This window comes from Esox lucius, chromosome 7 (assembly GCF_011004845.1).
Source record: "Esox lucius isolate fEsoLuc1 chromosome 7, fEsoLuc1.pri, whole genome shotgun sequence".
Classification (NCBI taxonomy): Eukaryota; Metazoa; Chordata; class Actinopteri; order Esociformes; family Esocidae; genus Esox; species Esox lucius.
The window spans coordinates 19,945,812-19,969,537 of NC_047575.1; the positions used below are offsets into that span (position 1 = coordinate 19,945,812).

At 43.6% G+C, this 23,726-nt stretch overlaps 2 protein-coding genes across 2 annotated transcripts in view; one reads left to right on the forward strand and one right to left on the reverse strand.

Annotated features, from left to right (window-relative positions):
* Window positions 1-768: 768 nt before the first annotated feature.
* Window positions 769-16,937, reverse strand: arhgap35b (Rho GTPase activating protein 35b). The gene is made up of 7 exons (XM_034293265.1): window positions 16,310-16,937; window positions 10,485-14,412; window positions 10,017-10,158; window positions 6,543-6,620; window positions 6,070-6,201; window positions 5,699-5,804; window positions 769-5,580 (listed from the first exon to the last, which is right to left on the reverse strand). The coding sequence occupies exons 2-7, from the start codon at window positions 14,205-14,207 to the stop codon at window positions 5,181-5,183; spliced, it is 4,581 nt and encodes a 1,526-aa protein (XP_034149156.1). The 5' UTR covers window positions 14,208-14,412; window positions 16,310-16,937; the 3' UTR covers window positions 769-5,180.
* A 668-nt stretch (window positions 16,938-17,605) lies between these two features.
* The window catches only part of myo1ca (myosin Ic, paralog a), a 32,576-nt gene continuing 26,455 nt past the window's right edge, over window positions 17,606-23,726 (forward strand). Inside the window, exon 1 of the mRNA XM_020048534.3 lies at window positions 17,606-17,903. The gene's annotated coding sequence lies outside the window, so the exon portion shown is untranslated. The remainder of the gene's footprint in view (window positions 17,904-23,726) is intronic.

The window sequence follows — 23,726 nt, forward strand, 5'->3', positions numbered from 1 at the left end:
TGCCACGGCCTACTTGTTTCTGACCATGTCCATCCCTTTATGACCACCATGTACCCATCCTCTGATGGCTACTTCCAGCAAGATAATGCATCATGTCACAAAGCTTGAATCATTTCAAATTGGTTTCTTGAACATGACAATGAGTTCACTGTACTGAAATGGCCCCCACAGTCACCAGATCTCAACCCAATAGAGCATCTTTGGGATGTGGTGGAACGGGAGCTTCGTGCCCTGGATGTGCACCCCACAAATCTCCATCAACTGCAAGATGCTATCCTATCAATATGGGCCAACATTTCTAAAGAATGCTTTCAGCACCTTGTTGAATCAATGCCACGTAGAATTAAGGCAGTTCTGAAGGCGAAAGGGGGTCAAACACAGTATTAGTGTGGTGTTCCTAATAATCCTTTAGGTGAGTGTATTTCTGCAGTCTGAGTTTTAGTCACCAAAGTTAGAGTCATATTTCCAGTCACTATATTTCTACAGCCATAGTTTGAGTCAGTATAGTTCTAATTCCAGTAGTTTCACATCCACCAGGGGGCACATGATTCCATTAGCAATCAGTGAAACTTGATGAGAGTAGTAGTTCCTCACAGCAGTCATGCCTGACAGGTTGAATAAGTAGACCATAAATGTTTTATGTATTTAAATAGATCCTAATTAGTTAACCCAAACATTCAGTGCGGGCAAAGTTGGTCACCTCACCTTAGTAACTGACACGGTGCTGATCAGTGCTGATCACTAAACAAAAACACAGAGTAAGGCTGATGCATTTCATGAGTGTTTACACATATATACTTAACAAAAAGAGGATTACAACAATTTTAAATACAATTTACATTAGGAAAACTGTCAATTAAAAGAAATAAGGCCTTAATCACTGAATTTCACATGACAGGGAACCCATATGTGCATCTGTTGGTCATGGATACCTTACAAAAAGGTGGTAAAAAGGCCAAAGGTATATTGTGTGACCACCATATGCCTCAAGCTGTGCTACACATCTTTTTCAAAGAGCACTGATCATGCAAAAAACATCTTCAACATGAAGTTTTTGGATGTTGGCAGAACTGAAACATGTTGCTGTACATGTTGATCCAGAGCATCTCAAACATGTTCAAAGAAAGACATGGTGAGTATGCAGGCCATGAAAGAACTGAAACATTTTTAGCATCCAGGAATAGTATAGAGATCCATGTGACAATACCTTGTTGGAACGGCAGGTGATGGCCGAAGATGAATGACATGGCAATGGAACTCAGAATACAGTCTTGTCTCTGTTCATTCAAATTGTCATAGATAAATGTGTCCATTGTTCATAGCTTATGCCCATACTCACTGCCACCAGGGGACACTGTTCACAACATTGACTTCAGCAAACCACCCATCCCAAATGACACTACGTATAGTCTGATATCCGCTTGGTACAGTGGAATGACAACAAACTAGTCAGGTCAAGACCGTGGTGAGGACAACATGCACAAAGATGGGTTTCCATGACATGGTTTCTGATAGTTCGTGCAAAAATGTCTTCTGTTGTGCAAACGCAGAGTTTCAGCAGCACTCAAGGTGGCTGGTCTCGGACAATCCGCAGGTGAAACAGCCAGATGTGGGCTGGTGTGGTTACATGGCCTGTGGTTTTTCTGACAGATCCAGATAAATTAAGTTGTAGGTAACTTACTGTAGAGAGATTTGTACTAACTTCTCCGACTACCGGTCTGGTGGACATTTCTGCTGTCAGCAGGCCAACTGGATATTCTCTCAAAACAAGGTCCACCTGTGTAACGATCACACCATTTAATCCACGTTTTGATATGCTACACCTGTCAGGTGGACGGATTACCTTGGCAATGGAGAAATGCTCAATAACAGGATTTAAACGCATCAGTGCACACATGTTGAAATTAGCTTCCTGGGCATAAAGAGAAAAGATGTATGTATCAGCACATCAATAGTACAGCAAGCTGCTAATGTTGATGCCACTGCACGGTAAAAGACAGGAGTGTCACCAAAGCACACAGGGAATCACAGGAGGTCACTGGACAATTTTACAAGATTTAATTTATTAACTATGATACAGATCACATAAGGCCTTCATCTTCATACACCATTTTCAGTCAGACAAATTCCACGGTTTGCTGTTGATGCACAGTACTTCATCTTTCACTTGTTTTAAGCTATTTTACTTTTGTATTGTTTTGTTCTCACACTAATTTCATGTTTTAAAAAAAAAAAAAGAGAGTGGCTGAACCTTCTCCCCTGGTGTGTTCTTAAATCATGCACTAAACTGAAGTGGCCTTAAACCATTCACAAAATCGTAAAAATGTACTTTCAAATCATTGAAATACACACTAAAAATGTTTTCTACCATTGACTAAAGGGCAAAGTGTTAGACCCCCTAACATACAAATAAACAACTATTTTTAGTATAGGTTGCGCTCACTTTTTCCACCACTGAAGAGCAGATCTGTCCAAGTTCGCAGCGTTTTCACAGGCAACCCAATTCTGATCTGGTTATTGGGCTACCTGTGAAAAGGCAGTCCGTGTCAGAAATGAAGGGAAGCAACCACAAGTTCTTTAAGTCAAAGTCCCATTCTCCCGTCTTATGGGTTTAGTGCGGTAATACTGTTCCGGACTGGACGAGTCACTGTAGCATTAGTCTACTGATCATAGACGACTGCCTTCCACAGACGGAGAGGAAAATCCCAAAGATAAGTACCAGTGAGTGATCCCAAGTAATGCATAGAGCTGACCTTCAATACAACAGTATGAGAAACATCTAACAGGGTGGACATCGAGTACAGCCATGCATCCTGGCCAGTCCCCAGAACATGCCTGTGGCACTCTTACCGAGAAAGGCTTTCACCTTAAATTGAGACGAATACCGGACATACTAGGAGTATAGAGAGACAAAAGATTTCTTGCCACTAATTGCTCTTTTGACCAATGATATCAACTCTTTTGCCAATAACTGGGCACAGGAACAGAATTGGTCTGCCCGTGTAAAAGCAGCCGTCGACATTCCTGAGCATGAATCCCTTCAGGGGCTCCTTCTCAGTCAGACATACCATACACTTATTACTGTACTGGGGTTTGCAGTGGAAGGGTTTTCTGTATGCACAACCTGGCTCAGTTTAAGGTCCTTAATATTAGATGAGTACAAAGAGCTCAATTGGCTGAAACCCCACAGCAACATATCGGGGCAACGTATCAATTTGCATTAGGACAGTGGTTTCCATGGCCACCAGATAGCACAGAGGAAGAGTGTACACGGTAGAAGTCTCCATCAGGCCTACACACATTTCCCTCATCAATCTTCAACGTGGCTAATTCAGTCATAGACCATAACTGGAGGAGTGGCTCTGAGCATTCCTCTCCTGGACCTTAAAATGTCTGATTAACTGACCCTGGTTAAAACTCCAATTGCTACAAAAAACACCTCCCCCATCCAGCCAAACTCATATTCAAAACAGAATGGTAACGTCGGGCTATTCAAACCTGCACACCCTGAACAAACCATTTCTGACACGGCGAAGATAAAGGTAAACTAGAACCAGTATTACGACTGGGTACTCCATTGGGGTTGTCAAGTGAGACCGGAATCCTCTAAAAATGTTTACAAGTTTCTGTCTACTACTGTCTACTGTCACCAGGCCATTAAAACAAGTTACAAGTCAATTGATCAAGGTTGCATTTCATGGAACTTAACACTAGAATTCAAAAGTGCTTCAGATAAGTACATGTATACAAAATCAAGGGTTTGGATGTAAACGTATTGATCTGCCAAGGCCTTCACTGGGACCATGGGTATGGCTGCTGGAGCTGTGAACTCAACACACTAAAACATTCTGGTCAACAACCCCCTTTCAAAAACAAACAAACAAAAAAAAAGTTAACCAAAACATTCTGACCATTAAAGTGCATCCCTGGATGTCCCCTGCTCTCCCATAATGCCTTGCCCCTCCTGCATCAAAACCCCATAGCAGGGGGCCTCCAGGCAGACAGGGAGTCTCCCAACTTGGCTGTGTGGTACAGTACTGACCACGGCCCTGAGAGGGGCGAAGTCCTTACATCCAGTGGCTACCTTCATTAACAAATAAATGCACAGAAAACTATTATACTCAAATTAACAAGGTGATGGGCACAAACCACATCTTTCAGCTAGACATGGAGGCTTGGACCTTTTTTTCATAGAGTATCACTAAAGTAAAAACAGTTGGTTAGCAGAGATGCTTACTGTAACATGGAAACCCATTCTGTTCTAGCTCATCGCCTTTCAGTGGGTGAGGCCCAGAGTCAAAGTCCCAGGTTGTCTGGGGTTACAGGGGTGGAGGGGAATAGGCTGTCAGGGGTTACAGGGGTGGTGGGGAACAGGTTGTCAGGGGTTACAGGGTTGTGGGGAACAGGTTGTCAGGGGTTACTGGAGTAGAAGGGAACAGGCTGTCAGGGGTTACAGGGGTGGTGGGGAACAGGCTGTCAGGGGTTACAGGGGTGGTGGGGAACAGGCTGTCAGGGGTTACAGGGGTGGTGGGGAACAGGTTGTCAGGCGTTACTGGAGTAGAAGGGAACAGGCTGTCAGGGGTTACTGGAGTAGAAGGGAACAGGTTGTCAGGGGTTACAGGGGTGGTGGGGAACAGGTTGTCAGGGGTTACAGGGGTGGAGGGGAACAGGTTGTCCGGGGTTACAGGGCAACAGGCTGTCAGGGGTTACAGGGGAACAAGTTGTCAGGGGTTACAGGGTTCGGGGGGGGGGGGGGCAGGTTGTCAGGAGTTACAGGGGTCAGGGGAACAGGTTGTCAGGGGTTACGGGGGGAAACAGGCTGTCAGGGGTTACAGGGTTCGGGGGGGGGGGGGCAGGTTGTCAGGGGTTACAGGGGTCAGGGGAACAGGTTGTCAGGGGTTACGGGGGTCGGGGGGAACAGTCAACATGATCTGCATTGGCACACGTGTGGCTGGGCCCGGGCAGCGAGACGCTGGTCACAAGTGGTAAGTTTATATGTCAAACGCTCCACATTTCTTCTCTGTATTTACCCATGTTATTATCAATGACCTAACAATGTAGTGTCAGTGTGTGTGTGTGTGTGTGTGTGTGTGTGTGTGTGTGTGTGTGTGTGTATGTGTGTGTGCGCGCACGCCTAAAGGTCCAGCATCATCAGATCAGGGATGCAGCGTGTGGTCCTCTCACAGTGTCTCTTGCTCGGGTGGGGCATGGTGGGGGTGGAGGGGGGGCAGGAGGGACTGCAGGGGTGACTGTGGGGTGGTGGGGGGTGACTGCTGCAGGGGGCTGAAGTGCGCAGCACCGGGGGGAGGGGAGGAGCGGTAGCAGGAGTAGGCAGAGCCCCCGGTCAGGGTGGTGGTGGGGGAGGAGGGCAGACCCGCCAGGCCAGTGGGGGAGTCCAGCAGGGGCTGGTGGTAGAAGAAGAAAGCACACTGGTGGATGAACGTCTCAATGATTGTCTGGTAGGTGCGCGTGGCCGTCAGGGCGTCCATGGTGGTGAAGTCGGGCCGCATCAGCGTGGGCCAGAAACAGATGGACAGGTTCTCACTGGTCATCAGGTTCTGCCGGCTCAGCTGGCTCACCCTGGGACAACAGCATATCAGACACGTTGTCAGTACAAAATGACTACCAGCGGAATAACAGCAACACCGGTAAAGGAGCTGCTGGTCACTATACATCTCCAGGGCTGATCGGCACTCACTTGTGTAAGTGGCTCATGACAAATCTGAAGACGTCATAGTTCTCCCTGGGGAACTTCCTCAGCACATCCTTCATGGTGTACAGCCTCTGTTCCCGGTCGTTGATCTCTGTGTACACAGAGTGAGGGAGGGGATGACACTTGCCTCCATTAAATAAAGTTCACGTGCAGCACTTACAGAAGTCCATTAAGTTAATCCATGTTACAGTTACAGAATAGTAACATGTGAATGTATCCAGAACAAAATCCCAGGAATATACAGACGGACATACAGGACCCTCAGCCTGACACCTGATACTGTTATATTGACAAGCATACATCCATGAACATACTCCAGAACCCCCCGGTACCCCCGCCTAGAACCCCAGCCTTACTGAAAGCCTCAAGCAGCTCCACCTGCAGGACGCAGGGCACTAGAGGCTCCGGCAATTCAGAGAAGAAGGCCTTCAGTGCCCCAGCCACGGTGTTAATGGCAAAGTCCTTCTCCACCAGGTCTAGCCCATGGTCTAAATGGAATGGAACGGGAAGAGATGGGTAAAGAAAAAGAGGAGAGGAAAAGCGCAGGGTGAGATCAAGGAACAAAACGAGGAGCACAAAGAGGGAGGTGAGGAATGGATGAAGATAAAGTGAAACAGGAAAGGGTGTCAGAGGCAGGTTTAGCACTTTTCAAACTAGCTATTGTTGACATCATCATTTACACAGCAGATCAAGTGTCAATATTGTATACTGAAAAGCCACAAAGTTAATGACGTTTGGTCCAGGCAGTGGGGAATATTACATTGAAACCCTCAAAAGATCTGATACATTGGTTTACAGAAGACAGACAGGACTATGTATAGTACCACACCCTGGTCAAACTGCTTCTGCATGCTCTCCATCTCACACTTGTTCCCACTGACCCTGTACAGCCCCTCTGTGTTGAGACCTGCAAAGAGACAGAGATGGAAACCAGGAAACACGCTTCATTAGCTCAGTTCCATCTGTATCAAGTTATCATCAATTTCCTGACTAATCAATGAAGACCGTGCAGCAGAACAGCATTTGACTCTACACTCGCTGTATTATCATTAGTTGGAAATAGTACTATGGTTTATTTATATTATAGTTTAGGAATAAAAATAATTCACAATACATGTTATTCAAGTTATTCAGCAGGTGCCCTCATCCAGAATAATTCACACTAAGCACTTAGAATAAACAGTGCAACAATAACATGTGTTATTGGTTCATACCTTAGAAACATCAATTAACCTAGGCACAAATTACAATTCTACATTTTCTGTGATTTGATCCTGTGATTTTAGAACTATTAGATGTTCCAAACATATTGCAAGAGGCGGTCACTTCTGAAAATCTGGCAACTTAGATTGTAATTTACCCAAGGTACTACTCATAAGAAACGACTCAAATCAAATATATATTAAAAAAAAAAAGCTCTCTCTGGAGTACTAGTAACAAATGTAGTTTGGTCATTTTGTATACCTTTCGGTAAAGTGTCACAAAAAAAATACAAGAATAAAAATTTTATTCTTGTGCAATGATTCCACTTCAAAATGTGCATATAAGAACACTCACATAATTTTGGTGTACAGTACTATTCTTGGAAAGAGGAACACTCCCATAAGTAGGGAAAACAGTAGTACTCCCATTACTATTAAAGTGACCAGACCAGAAAGTCTGTTGTCAATATGTACACTAGCTAAGTTTCCATTGATGATAACATTTTACATTTTAGTTCACAGTACCCGGCCCGCCTGTCAAACTTCCCGGCTGTCACAGCCTAGGTCCACTACCGCTCCGCTGTATGCTGCCCTCCTAGTTAGGTCGAAAAAATGCTGATCACCAAATGAGTGAATCAAGCTAGTGTGCATTAAATGGACTTTCGTACATACTATCCAAAAGCAGCATACTGAACTATTAACGGTAGTAACCGCAAACACGTTTACAACATGGTCTCCTGCAGGAAAGAAGCAATACAGTTCCATAAACACAGCCAAGAAAAAGAACTGTGTCTGCTCCCCTTGAAGTGCATCCAATCCTTTGGATCCCTTACAGACTCAGATGCTTCAATGTGCCATGGTTCACAGTGCAGTGACAGCACTGGGACGAGTAAGACACAGCCAACCAAAATCAACTCGATTAATCCTAATAGTATATACACAACTATTTTATGTAACAGAAACACATTATAACAGGGTAAAATGTTACTTCCTTCAGAAATAACTTGAGTAACAGTACACTTCTCAAAAAAACTAAGGGAACACATTATTATCACAGTATAACACAAAGTCAATTAAACTTCAAGGATATCAATCTGTCCAGTTAGGAAGCATAAGCGATTGTGAATCAATGTCACATGTTTTGGAGCAAATGCAAGTGACAGCAGGTGCACTGTAGAGGCAACAGCAAGATGAACCCCAAAAAGGGAATGGTTTTGCAGGTGGTGGCCACAGACAATTGCTCTCTTTATCCTTCCTGACTGATTCTTCTCTAGTTTTTACTAGTGTCCTTGTCACTACTGGTAGTATCAGGCGGTACCTGCAGTCCATTCAGGTTGCACAGCTTGTCCAGCTCCTCCAGGATGACACATCCATATTTGCCATTGCAAAAATAATTGCTATGTCTCCCTGCACAGGCTCAAGAGCATGGAGGAGATACCAGGAGACGGGCCATTACACAAGGAGAGCTGGACAGGGCCATAGAAGGGCATCAACCCAGCAGCAGGACCGGTATCTGCTCTGTGCGAAGAGGAACAGGAGGAACACTGCCAGCGTCCAACAAAATGACCTCCAACAGGCTACTGGTGTACATGTTTCTGACCATACAGTTTCTAACCAAAGTGTCAGAAACAGATTCCATGAGGGTGGCATGAGGGCCCAACGTCCTCTAGTGGGACCTGAGCACACAGCCCAGCACTGTGCAACTCGATTGGCATTCACCAAATAACACCAGAATTGGCAGGTCCGCCATTGGCGCCCTGTTCTCTTCACAGATGAGAGCAGGTTCACACTAAGCACATGTGACAGACGTGAAAGAGTCTGGAGACACAGTGTTGAACATTATGATGCCTGCAACATCATCCAGCATGACCAGTTTGGCGGTGGGTCAGTGATGGTCTGGGGAGGCATATACTTGGAAGGGCACACAGACCTCCACATGCTAGCCAACAGCTAGCCTGACTGCTGTTAGGTACCGGGATGAAATCCTGAGACCAATCATCAGACCTTACGCTGGTGCAGTGGGCCCTCCTGGTGCAGGACAATGCCCAGTATTGATGCCATTGAGTAGCCCTCACGTTCCCCAGACCTGAATACAATTGAGAACCCCCGGGGGACATTATGGATCAGTGCATCTGACGCCACAGACTGTCCAGGAGCTCACCGATGCCCTGATGCAGGTCTGGGAGGAGATCCCCCAGGACATCATCCACTGTGTCATCAGGAACATGCCCAGGCGTTGTTGGGAGTGCATACAGGCACATGGGCCACACACTACTGAGTCACATTATGAGTTGCCTTGGTGAAGTTCACGCAAGGTGGAACGTGATTTCAGTTATTTACTTAGATTTTCAGTGAGTGTTTGAATCCAGCGGTGGAATCAATCGGGTGATGATTTGGGTTTCCATTGACCAATGTAACGTCATTTTGTTCTCAACGAATTACACAATGAATAGTAAAGATTTTGATCTTCATTGAGATGTGTGATTTAAGTGTTCCCTTAATTTTTTGTGCAGTGTATTAGATCCTCCAAAACTGTACTTCAAGCACATTACTATATTACTTGTAGCACGTTACTACTCAGCCCTGCATATTGAGAGCAATAAAAAGCAAGGATCAGAACAAATAGGCTCTCTTTTAAAAAAAATTAAATAAAATAAAAGACTGAGAACAAGCTATGAAGGCAAAATATTATTAATATACTGTCAAACAGAATATCATTATATGAAATTGTATTGCTTTTCTTTTCGCAATCATGATTCAGTTTCGAAGACTGAATTCAGTGAACATATGTCAGCATTTTTTTCGTAGTTCTGTGTGTTACACCACAAACAACAAGTCAAATAGCATCGTTAACCATACAGCTCCGGAAAAAATTAAGAGACCACTGCAACATTTTCTTTCCTTTCCAAAAAAGTCGAAAAGGAAGGTTTTGAGTGAGGAACAGAAGGGTTAAAATTAAGAGACCACTGCAAACTGAACGCTTCTGTTCCAAACTCACAACTTTCCTTTTCAACATTTTCGGAAAGGAAAGAAAATTATGCAGTGGTCTCTTAATTTTTTTCCGGAGCTGTACATGAGAAGAGGATGAAATAGTGACCTACCTGTGGTCTCAATAAAGCGGACACACTTGTCAATGAAGAGTGGGATAGGTCTGTCCGGGGACACCACATTGATCAGGGGCACCCCAAAGTAGCTGCTTTCCAGGGGCTTGGGAATAGAAGGCCGAGGCTTTGTTCGGGTTTTCTGCAAAGAAACAAGTGTTGACATGGTTTATATTTGATTTCTGTTCATATGTCAACAATAATGTTACATTCAGCACCAACAGTAAATTGGCAAACTACATTTGTCTTTGTATACAGTGTATTATTAAGGAATATTGAGTAAAACGTAATAAAGCCCATAATAAAGCTCCCATAAAACAGTATAGAGATTACATGAAAAATCAGGTTGTCATTAAATTAACCACATTTATCCCATCAAAGCTTTCCATCTATCTACGTAAAACTGAAAGAATATTCTTTCAACCCTGAAAATAATGGCGTTTACTCAATAACTACATCTATGCCTACCTTGGCAGTTCGCCGTAGGCTCTTCAAAATGTTCCTCTTTTTGGGGTCTTCTCCCTCCTCGTTGATTATGTCTCCTTTCAGGGTTCCAAACTCATCATCCTTGGTTTTTGGCAGAGCCCCCAACTCGTCGTCACTACCGATAAAGCTGGTTCGAAAGCTGCTGAACTTGCCCAGGCGCTTGGAGCGGTCGCGGTACAACCGCGGTTTTACCCCCGCAGCGGAGAACTTCCTGCGACGTTCCAGGGAGCTGCTGTCCGCTTCACTGTCGGACCCATTGCCATTTGAGTGCATTCGGTTGGCGTTTCGGATTGTTATAATCTTGCCCTGTGTGCTGTCATGAGGCACAGAATAGATTATCTCCTCATTGCTGGGCCGGGGCTTGGACACCGCGTCCATAGGTTCAGCATAGTCTGAGGGGTCGTAACCGCCATCTCCACCGGGCACCCATGTCACAGCAGAGGGCAGGGAGCGACGATGGCCTGTGGTGTCAGCGTTGTAGGGGTTGCGGCCCACCTTCCGGAAGTCAAAGCTCACTGTAGGCTTGGGCCTCACTTGAGGAGGGACCTTGCTGTTGAGTTTGTTCTCAAAAGAGCCGATGTCAGAGATGAGGGAGATATCGCTGGAGTCCAGGTCAGGCAGGCTGAAGCCCCCGCCGTGCGACGAGAGGGTGCCATCGTAGTAGGGTGGGGAGGGATCCACGTCATCCACGTCAGAGTCCAGGAACATGGTGCCAGGGCTGGGAGAGCTACAGCGAGGGGAGTAGGCCGTCTCGTTGGTGCAGGCCTCAGCCACGTTATCGTACATGTGAGTGGCCTCCACAATGTTGCGTTTCTCCACCACTTCCATGAGGAAAGACTGAAACATCTCGATCCTGTGCAGGCCACCCACCACCCCTCCCGACCCACACACCACGCTGTTGAACCTACCCTCGATCTCCTGAGCAAGCTCCTCTCCTTGGATCAGCTGCTCTCGCGCAGACTCACTCTCAGCGAGCTCTATCTGGCTCTCCCCTACGGCCAGCAGCTGAACTGGGATGATGTCCTGGACCTCGCACAGGAAGGCACACAGGGTCTCCAGGGAGGCCTTGCGGCGGGCTGAGTACACAGCGATGTATCCGTGCACTAATCTGCTCTTCCTCAGGGAGAAGGAGGCATGGTAGGAGAGCAGGGAGAGCTCAATCACCTGTTTGTGAGGACCCACCATCTGCTCCAGTATCACTGAGGTCCCACTGTTGGATGTCGGCCTGCAATGCTGAGGCAGTAGAAAGGGAGAGAGGAGCTGTTCCACGTCATAGTTGTCCCCACACATCAAGCACATGACAATGCGGATATCAGCCTCTGGGCTGGGCTGGTGAGAGGAGTCTTTGGGACCAGGAGGTTGAGGGGGAAGAGGCGGGGAGCTGCTACTGAAAGATGAACTCCGTCTAGAATCTAGAAGACCCCTCAACACTTGGTTGATCTGACTCTCATTAACATTGTGCCCATAGCCTACACCGGGAGAGGCTGGGTCTAGGAAGCTACACTGCAGCCTCCTTGCTACTTGCTGTCCCTGCGTTATTAGGCCTAAAGCAGTTTCTCCCCCAATATCTGCATACGTTCCAACACCCCTTTTAGTAACCAAGAGCAGAGAAGTTAAAAGCTGAGCTATATGGCTGTCCCGTCTACCGATTGTTGACTCCCGCAACCTCTCAATGCTTTCTATGATGTAGGTTAGTGACTCTTTTGAGTTGTACAAACACAGACAACCATGGGGTGTGAAGGTGGGAGTGTGGAAGGAGTTTACAGGGAGTCGTACATTTCCCTCGATTGGCCGCAGGGTCAGTTCATACATCTTCCCATCCAGCACATATCGGTCATCATTGGTACAAAGAGCTCTGATCTCATTGGCAAACTCCCTAGCCAGTCCATCTTTGCCCAATATCACAAGGTTGATTCGGTCAGCTTTAATATCCCCAAAATGAGATTTCACATCAAAGAAGGGGTAGCATGTTGGGAAGCGTGAGGCCAGGAGCTGCTCAATCTTGAAGTCTACACACTGTGGACTGCTGGGGCAGGTTTCCTTGGTGGGGTGGTAGACAAAGTGAATATGCTTCAACACTAATGCATCTCTTTCAGCTGGAAGCTTCTGTAGGACTTTAAACCTCTGTTCCTCCCCTAAAACCTCTTGGATGGCCCCCATTTTTTCCTTACTGGGCTTAGCATCCACCTCTAGCTCATAAAAGAGCTCAGAGTACTCCAACAGCAACTCCTGGAAGTCCTCTTTAGCACGATCAATTATCTCCTTCTGGTGGCGGTTGTAGAGGTCTAGGTACTCTGATTCCTCCAACCACTGATAGAAGTCTTCATTCATGATGAAACTGCGGGCCTCTTCCCAGGGCTTGCCAGGCGTGACGAAGGGAGAACAGGCCAGTTTGTGCTTAAACTCCTGCCTCATCTCAGCCCGCTTACACTCATTCCTCAGGTGCTCCAAATGGGCATCAAAAATGTTCTGGGCCGGGGTGGTTTCTAGCAAGTCTGAAGGGATACGCTCATCCTCCATGTTGTCTATGTGAGATGTGTCCTCCCAAGGAGAATCTTCCAAAACCACAAACCAGTGGGCAAAGTGCTGCTTGGACTCTAGGACCTTCTGAACCCCAGACCAGCTCAGCTGGTCGATCTCATCTAGGTCAGGCACCAAGGAGCTAAGTGCTAGAGGAAGAGTGCTCAGGTAGATTTTACGACGCCTCTCAATGTGCTCCTGTTTCAAACGGTACACATGCTGCTGGAAGAGTTTTTTGCATTTGGCTGTGCCCTCCAGAAAGACATATTCCTTGAACTCCGAAGAGGTGTGCATGCGTCGACTGGTGTTAAGCCAAGTCTCGTTGTGGTTCTTCACAATGCGGTTAACCAGCCATTCATATCGATCTTTGGCCAGAGCTATTTGTTGACTCTGGAGCTTGAGAGCCTCAAAGTAAGGAATAATCTTGGGCTTGCCCCTGCTCTTATCAATGAGTTGCACCAAAGTAAGGAAGGCTAGGTCAACATTGATATTAGAGCGCGCAGACGTCTCCACCACTGGAAGACTCTTTTTAGTGATGGCAAAGGTGTGAGAATCTTTGATGTAGCGTTCAACTCCCTCATCGCATTTGGTTAAGACCAGCACAATGGGCTTTTTTGTTTTGCTCAGCTGACCATAAAGGTTGGTGACAAACTTCAATTGGTCATCAAAGTTGCGATTCATCCCCCTACTGACATCCACACAGAGCATAAACCCATCAGCCTGTATCTTGCCCTCGGGCATCTGCTTCTGCTCAAAGTCCTGCTCCAGCCCCAGCTGGTCCGTGCAGAAGTACATAAGCTTCTCTGCCGAGGCCAGCTTGGTGGAGGCCGCCCTCTTGATGTAAGGCTGCATGGCAGTGCTGCGGTGTGGCTGAAATGTCTGGTCATCAATGAACTCCGTCTGCTCCACCACATGCATCCTGCACTCTGGCCCCTCCTCCACCACCCGCCCCACCTCACCCCAAAACAGGAAGTGGTCATTGTTAACCACTCTGCCCCCAAAGTCACTGGTGCTCAACACTGACGTGTGGTCCAGATGGAAGTCATCGGCACTTGGGCGCACAAAGCGGTTGCACAGGCAGGACTTGCCCACCCCACACTGGCCCTTCTCTTTCTCAGTCCCTGACAAACCCACCACAATAAGATTGTACGTGGGCGACTTAGCATCTTGCTTCTTCGCCATCATTATCGTATGCTGACACTCATCCTGCCATAATCAGGAACTCGGTAGGAGACTACACCCGGATGTGTGTCCATAAAGTGGCAGATGTATTGTGGAGGTGAAGTTTAGCTGGCGTTTCCTCTAGTATGCTCCATGGTTTATCAACGGCATTGTGGGAGTGTAACAAATGCAGTGGCTTCGCTCAGTCATTCCTAATGTAGATATAGCCCTGTCAGAATAAAAAAAATTAAAAAAGAGCATAAATCAAATAGTTAGCATAACAACATTTTTACTTATATTTAAACGGAATTTTCAGCCAAGATAACCTAATTTCTGTTCTTATTAAGTAGGGGTAAAGATGGCCAATCCTTTGTCAATCTGGGCTGGCCTGTTAGTAGAATATCATGTCATATCCAAAGACAAACTGAAGATAGTGAGTTCAATGTATATGCTTTCCTCATGAGACGATCAACCCTGAACAGAGCCAGATATAGTTTGTATATAAGTTTGGTCATGATTCTGACCTTTTACTTATCAGCTAACGGTACTTTCTGCCATTGGCCTACAATGACAAGCTTATCGCATTATTGAGAAGCCCCAAAAAAGATCACACCAACTGCAGTTCATCTTGTGACATGTAAAGTGGATCAATCATGGATATAATCACACCAAATCCAACCTGTGGTCAGACCATTAACTTGTTAGTTAGGTTCCCTAGCCACAAAGCTGCACTGTAATTCTGCCCAATGCCATCTTCATTAAGGCTCTTTTTTTCCTACCCATGACTTGGCAGGTTTTGTAGAGTGAACAGGGAGTGTAGTGGAGAGGAAGAAGAGGGGACATACTCTTCACACTAATTGGAATCCTGTCCTACCTATCGCTAGCCAAGAGCATTGAGGTGATGGATTGTATCTGTGTCTCATAACTATGCAAGATACATCCTCCATCAAGGCTGGCCAGTGACCTCTTCACACAAAGGGCTGTGCAGTGATCTTGGTTTCCTTGCCAACTAGGACTTTTAATGTTACTATTAAAAATCTATGACCTCAAATATAATCATCATTGTGAATATCATGATTATGGATGAAAAACTACAAATTTAGGTAGACATTGACTTCAGAATAAAATATCCAAAAGCAGCCAGATAACTTAACTTCTCCCATTGTAACTGTCACCCCCTTCCTGTGTTTCTAATGCTGAAAATACATACAACCAAAGTTCTGTCCATCATACTATCACTAATGGGCAAACCAAGGCTACCTCATGACAGGCAACTACATAGCACATTATTATCAGGTATAAAGGTTTGATGTACTCTTGTATGTCAAGTTGCCAAGAAGTATATTTAACCATGCTGTAGATGCTTCACTGCCAATAGATAAATAGAACAAGTCAAGTATGACAAAAGGATTATCAAGGGATCATATATATATATATATATATACACACACACATACATACATACATACATACATACATATATCTATAAAACAATAATTGAGGTATTGTTTCAATATTCAAATTAAAATGTGGATACAAATATATACTCCCACATTTCAGTTAAATTAACACTGTTTACAGAATAAGACATCTCATATTCTAAAATAAATGCTAAAATTAAAAACATCTAAATATCCCTGAAAGGCACCGTAGGCAAACTACTGCGCTCAGCTGAGCTAGGCCTGACAGACAACCAGATAGAACAGGCAAGATCTTTGGAAATGAAAACAAGCAAGTCACTATGCTACCCTCTGATTGTATAGCAATATCGCTTCAGACATTTAGAAGGATAAACATAATTACGCGAAATTATCCCAAATCTATTTAAACAATAGCAGGTTACGACTAATCATGCTGTATGGATTAACAAAGGCTTTGGAGAGAATTTTCATGGAAATAACTGGCCACGCCAGGCCTCTTGTTCATAGAATGGAATTGCCGTCCCTTAACTAAACCGATTTCCCTCATATTTCTAAATCCACTTGAACCCTGCCTTTTCCCTCAAAGATACATTCGTAACAGACAACACATTCCTTCTGTGAGGAATCTGATCATGGGAATATCTAGTTGGACCAATGGTTTCGGCTCGTGTTTCAGATTAAAATGGGGAGAAAGTGAATACATACCATCGCATTCTGGTTGCATCTGTCAGGCCAGCGCTTGCCGCCGCACTGGGTTGCCTGATATGCATGGGCATACGTTTGAAACAAAATAATGTGGCTCTGTTGATTCTCATCCAACTGCGTAGGTTATTGTTAGCTTGACATCAATTATAAGTCTATATCCGCATTTCGATGGGTTTCGGTTCGATTTATCTGTTCGTTTTCTTTGTGATAATAGAACTACAAAAGCTGATAATGGGGATCTTCCAGTTTCCCTTTTCCCTCCTCGTGAAAAAATAAAGGCGTATAAAAACTTGTTTCAGCGTCTTCTTGCTTCACCACGTTGCTTTTCACCAAATATTATGTCCATTGTTTGTGCCAACATTATGCTGGATCGATCATGCACCCGACACCGGTCGAGTATAATGCACTTGCCGTAGGCCTAAAATGTTTCTTCTAAACATGACTAATGCAACAAATTGCAAACGTCCTTATCAATTTAACAAGAGATTGGTTGTGTGAAAGAGGTTTTTTTCCCTGCTTCCCAATAATGGCGTCGGCCCTCCTCCCGGAGCTAATTCTCCTCTCCTTTTCTCTGTAAAAACCGGAGCTACGGAGACAGACGCGGCGGAGACTCGCCCAGCGGCGCACACACACAACTGCAGCACGTATTTATAAAAGCGAGACGCTGCTGTCATGCCGACAGGCGCAGTCACCATCACTGCAACAAAAACGACTTTAGCCAGCGCATGTCAAGATCGCATTAATAATAGCCTACTGTATTTGTCTGTGATATATATCTGTGTCGGGAGGACCATAACCATCTACACTAAATAGATTTTTGTGTTTTATATTTTAGAATTTGCTATATGTGTCGAAAAAATGACATCATGCTTTAAGGCGCCTAGTCTTTTTCTTATTCTATATTACTATAGTGGCCTGCTCCCAATTCATCCAATTCAACATCATCATGTTTTTCAAGAAGGCTCATTCCTTACTTGGATCATATAAAAGCACTATATTTTCTGTAAAGAGATTACAATAGGCCTACATTCAATTCAAAGTGACACGAATAGGCACCCTACATTTTAACATTGTCTAAAAAATAATTCCTGTGTAAATTAAATTGTTCGGTTAATGTAGGCCAATTTTCAACAATACATCTCACAATGATGTACATTGTAGCTTTGTTATCGCTCAGTGGGAGCTTTATTTAATGAAATTGTAAAGACTATTTACGCCCCCTGGTGTGTCATATGCCTACTGTCGCGTTTGTGTACCCTACTCGTAATGAGAAAATTACATTTTACACGTCCATGCATGGGTCCAGTGCTAGGCTATAACGTTATCGCGTCGGGCAGAACAAAACCGTTAACCTGTGAATTATTATAAAGACAGTGTACTGCACTAGCTACTGTGACATAGTCGCTAATTATATTGGATAACTGATTACTTCCCAAAAATGCGCGCGAGGAAAGCCAAATAGAATCATTGGGAACTTAACCAACGGGACACCATGGTGACCGTTTCTCGGAAACTTTTTAATGCGGTTGAGCGAAAGAATTACGGAGCTCGACTGTAGGTCTATTAAGATAGTTGCTCTTTAAACAACATTAAGGTAAGCTTTAATTCCAACATTTAATTATTGTTTTATTGCATCATTGCACCAACTAGCTTAAATATGACATTTTGTTAAATGTGAATAGGTTTATAAAATTAGCAACTCGTTAGGCGTTGTATAGCTGTACTGTAGCCCAAGTGTCATGACAGCTGACAGAGTATTTCAGAAAATATTTATAGCAGTTTTCACTAATTCCGTTTTCTAAACATCCATGAGAAAAAACAGTTGCAGTCCATGACCAAATAAATCCAGTCAGAGCGAAACAGTAGCTACTGCCATTGCGCAAACGTTCTGTTATTTCCATGTTATTTCCTATCGCATAAGAACATAAACTGAATACAAACGATTATCGTAAATTACTGTGCATAGTTTAACATCTAATGGCAATGTAATTTTTGTAATACTGTAAAAAAAATCAACAAAAATCTCAGTTTAAAGTTCACCTACTGTAAATTTTGTTAATACAATTTTAGACAAAAAGCACACAAGAACAATTCAAAGCACACTCTTTAAGGCACACCTTTTATTATGCTTTGTTTGTGTCCGTGCTGCTAAATATTATACGGGGAAAGCCACAAAATATGAACTACATATGAACTACATAGCCTATTTGGAGGCCCCTTGTGGAAATGTGTCAAACTGCAACTGCTCTTGAATGACTTCACCCTGAATTCAAACTACTTTCCACAAATGATTGCTGTCATTTTGTACTGTTGTCTATGGTGTAAAATGCTATAAGCTATAGATTACCCCTGTCCTCTGTAGATGATCTACCATTTACACCCAACATTGAAAGTATGTAACAACACCTTTGTAACCCCGCCCCCAGGCATTATGAACATGGAGGAGGTATGTGTAACCAGCTGGGTGTAGACTGTCCTTAGTCTCCTCTGCTAGATCAGCTTGACCTCATAAGAATGCTCCTTCCTCAGTGGAGGTGATATGGTGTTTTTTTTGTGCATGCATAAGGGAGAACATCATTATCTGACCTATTTCAGTCAGTTGCGGAATGTCACCAAAAATTCAACTATAATGCCAGGGTAAAGTTCCCAACTGAATGATGCTTTTTCTTATTGACTTGTTCAGTGTGACCATGCCCTCTCTTGTGTAAATTAAGTTACTAAACTGCAGTTCAAGTATGCAAGGTCGCTCAGTTGCTTGTTTAATGTGGGTATTCATTGTATCTGTTGTATTGTTTGCTGCTTGTGTTTGCATGACCAATTTCCTATTTTTAGGCATGCGACACTATCCTGCATTTACACAGGGAGCCCAATTCTGATCTTTCTTTCACTAATTGGTCTTTTGACTAATCCGATCTGTATTGAAAAATATCAGCAAATTAACTGTTATATCAAAAGGTCAGAACTGGACAGCCGTAGTAGTGTCTGAACTCACAACTGCTCCTGTGTTTGCCACTTTCTGTTTTCAGGGAAACCATGACAGTTTCCTGAAACCACAACTTGACATTGTCTGTCCATGAGTGGGCACTGTGCATGGTTATGCTAAGTTTCTACATATGCTGGATGAAGGCACACATCAAGTGTTGGCCTGCTAGGATTTCTTTTAATGTTGATGAGTTATGATGATTTTGTCATGAAAAATGTGAGCATATTGATCAGCTGTAAAGGGCAGCTGCAGATGAGGACTGTGCATTTGAGGTAAGAAGAGAACCATTCACACACCTAAAGCATGGACCTGCCAGTACATTTGATGGCTGTGTGAAAGTGTAAAAATTGTAGTCTTGAAAAAGAGAAGTCTTCATACCGTACTAGTCAAAAGTTTAGACACACCTACTCATTTAAGGTTATTTCTTGATTTTTACTATTTTCCACATTGTAGAAAAGTGAAGACATCAAAACTGTGAAATAATGAGTATGAAATTATGTAGTAACCAAAAAGGTGTTAAGTGATCATATTTTAAATTCTTCAAAGTAGCCAACCATTCTCTCAACCAGCTTCATGAGGTAGTCACCTGGAATGCATTTCAATTAACAGGTGTGCCTTGTTTAAAGTTAATTTGTGGAATTTCTTCCCTTCTTACTGTGTTTGAGCCCATCAGTTTTGTTGTGACAAGTTAGGGTTGGGGCACAGAAGACCATTATTTTTTCTGTTTTGCAGTAGTCCATATTATGGCAAGAACAGCTCAAATAAGCAAAGAAAGAGTACATCATTACTTTAAGACATGAAGGTCAGTTAATCCAGAACATTTCAAGAATATTGAAAGTTTCTTTAAGTTCAGTCGCAAAAACCATCATGCGCTATAATGAAACTGTCTCTCTTGAGGACTGCCGCAGGAAAGGAAGACTCAGAGTTGCCTCTGCTGTAGAGCATAAATTCACTAAAGTGATCAGCCTCAGATATTGGCAATTAACTGCACCTCAGATTGCGAACCAAATAAATTCTTCACAAATAACAAACACATCTCAACAACAACTCTTCAGACAGGTCTTCGTGAATCAGGCCTTCATGGTCAAATTGCTGCAAAGAAACCACTACTGAAGGACACCAATAAGAAGAAGAGACTTGCTTGGGTCAAGACACACAAGAAATAGTCATTAGAAAGCTGGTAAAATGTCTCCTTTGTTCTGAAGACTCAAGATTATTTTTTAAACCGCCGTGTCGTTGTTATATGTTGAGTTTGTGAACAGATGATCTCTGCATGTCTGGTTCCCATTGTGGAGCATGGAGCAGATGAGGTGTGATGGCGTTGGAGTGCTTTGCTCCTGACACTGTCTGTGATTTATTTAGAATTCAAGGCATATTCAATCAGAATTCCTACCACAGCATTTTGCAGTGATACGTCATCCCATCCAATTTGTGCTTAGAGGAAGTATTATTGGTTTTTCAACAGGGCAATGACCTAAAAGAGGCTGTATAAGTGCTATTTGACCAGGAACAAGGGTGCTGGAGGGCTGTACGTGATGACCTGACCTCGACAATCACCCAACCTCAACCCAGTCGAGATGGTTTGGGATGAGTTGGACCCCAGAGTGAAGGAAAAGAAGCCAACAAGTACTCAGCATGTATGGGAAATCCTTAAAGACAGTTGGAAAATCATACAGGTGTCTACCTCATGAAGCTGGTTGAGAGAATGCCAAGGGTGTGCAAAGCAGGCAAAGGGAGGCTACTTTGCAGAATCTAAAATATAAATATATTTTGATTTGTTTAACACTTTTAACTTTTGGTTACTACATGATGACATAGATGTTATTCCATAGTTTGTTGTATTCCCTATTATTCCACAATGTGGACAATAGTAAAAATAAAGGTATACCCTTGAATGAGTAGGTGTCCACATTTTTGACTGGTACTGTATATAAGTTCAGCCTTCAATTTAATTCAGTAGAAACTATTCCCATTTGTCGGTGACAAATACATGTGTTTTAAGAAAATTGACAGAGGAAGACATTGGCACAGATTGCCAGTTCCCATAGGGTTTGGCTGTATTTGTGGGGTGCGGTCTACGGGCACTGTAATGTTGTCTGGTGTGTGAAGGGACTATAAAAATCAACCACAAATGAACAGAGTGGTGCGTTATACTGGGTTATACAGTTCACTTAAAGACTAGATAGAGACACAGACATAGCAACACGAGCCAAGGTTTTTTGCTGTTTACACAACTTCACAGTGACCTCCATTCTAGTGATAGAACTTAAAAGCCTTTCTGAACAAAGCATTTCTCTCACAGAACACTCTGTGTCACTGCTGTTTAGTAACTGCCTGGGTGAAAGGGAGCTGGAGTGGCAGCATGAAGAGGGTGGGGAATGGGAGAGTGAGAGAAAGAGAAAGAGATGTCTTGCAAGAGCTGGCATGAAGATGAGCTTACTGCTCAGTGCCAGGGATTATACCTGACACTGATTAGTCTGCCTGTGTGTGTGGCTGTTACTGATGTAGCACTGACATCCGTCTGGTCTTCCTATGAATATTTGATCTTGTGTGTGTGTCTTTGCGTGTGTATGTTTATGTGTTTGCATGTATATGTGCAGTGGGTCTCAAAGGTATTCACCCCCTTGGTCTTTTCCCACATTTTATTGTGTTACAACAATAAAAATTTAACCACTGAAGTGAAAAATAAAATATATATAGAAAGATGTTCTATATTAATTATAAATATAAATGTGAAAATAATTGATTGCTTAAGTATTCACGCCTTTATTATGACGCACTTTAATGAGCTGTGGTGCAACCAACTGTCCTTTAAGCCAAAGATGATTAAGCCAATTCCTGTAGCGCCAGGAAATTCTGAACTTATTGGCTAATGATGGCCAATCCTTGTGCACAGTACCAGCAGACCTTCCACAAATTAGGGTGATGTCTTGGAATTAGTTCACCATTTCACATTGGTCGTGCGCTTGTGTGTGTGTGTGCACTTGTGAACGTCCATGTGTTTGAATGACATCTAGTGTGGTAATCCACCCTGGCCTCGCTCAGTCTTCCCCATCCCAAAATGTTCATTATCATTCCAACATGATTCATTGGTGTGGTAATGGAAAACATGCCAGTGAGAACACAATGAGGGGAAAGAGCATGTCCTGCTTATTGGCCGTTGTTGTATTTAACATGCTGTTAGCCTAGACCACTCTTGCATTTAGCTTGAACTTTTATCAAATATGCAGGATCATGCATAATGTTGCTGTTGGATTGGTAATACATCTGTCATTTCATAACCTAGAGTGAAGTTATCTGTAGTTCATACTGCCTGAGGACTGAACATGATATGGAGGAGAGTGCTAAGTTATGATAATGAAGTTAGGCTATATTCCTTTAAAGATGCTTATCAAAACTGAATTAAATGCAATTGCAAAACACATATAAAAACGTAGTATTTTTGTTACTAAGTGAAAAGAGTGTAGCATGCACTGTGAGTCCCTTTTCTGGGCCTGGGTGGAGAGATATAACTGTTCCTCACATCGCCTTCACATAACCCTGTTCAGAGGGGAAGGGAGAGGCTCCGTCTGGAATACATTATTTAAATTCCAAGGTATATCTGATTATAGGAGTGTGGGGAGCATGAGTTGGATGCAAACTGACCAAAACCATAGACAGTGCCTTCAGAAAGTGGGATACTGTTTTTTTATTATAGACCTTATTTAGAATTGATGAAATAAATAAATGAATGCCGTCAGTCTACACACAATACCCCATAACAACAAAGTAAACACTTTTAGAAATGTTTCCAAAAATGTGGGCTAATTTATTGAAAGATAAACCCAGAAAAATGTACATATATATTCAGACCCTTTATGAAGTACTTTATAGAAGTGCCTTTGGCAGGGGTGACAGCGTGAAGTTGTCTTGGGTATGTTTCAATCAGCTTTGCAAAGCTGGATTCGGGCAGTTTCTGCCTTTCTTCCTGGTAGAAACTTTTAGGCTCTGTCAGATTGGATGTAGAGCGTCGGTGAACTGCATTCTTCAGGTCTCCCCACAGATTTTCAAAGTGGCTTAAGTCCAGGGTTTGGCTAGGACAGTTAATGACATTCCAAGTCTTTGGCATATTTGCTCTGGATCAGGTTTTCTTCAAGGACATCAGGTATTATCTCCCAGTTCCTGGCTCTGAGAAATCTATTCGTATAGCATGATGCTCCCACCACCATGCTTCACCCAACAAAAGTTTGGGGTCATATGCCTTTTAGTCAGAAGTGGCTTCTATCTAGGCCTGATTGAAGAGGTGATGCCAAGATGGTTATCCTTCGGGTAGGTTCTTGCATCTGCACAGAATCTTTAAAGCTCTGTTCGAGTGGCCATTAGGTCCAAGGGTCACATCCTTGACCAAGGCCTGTCTTGAATATTACTTAGTTTGGTCTAACAAGATTCTTGGTA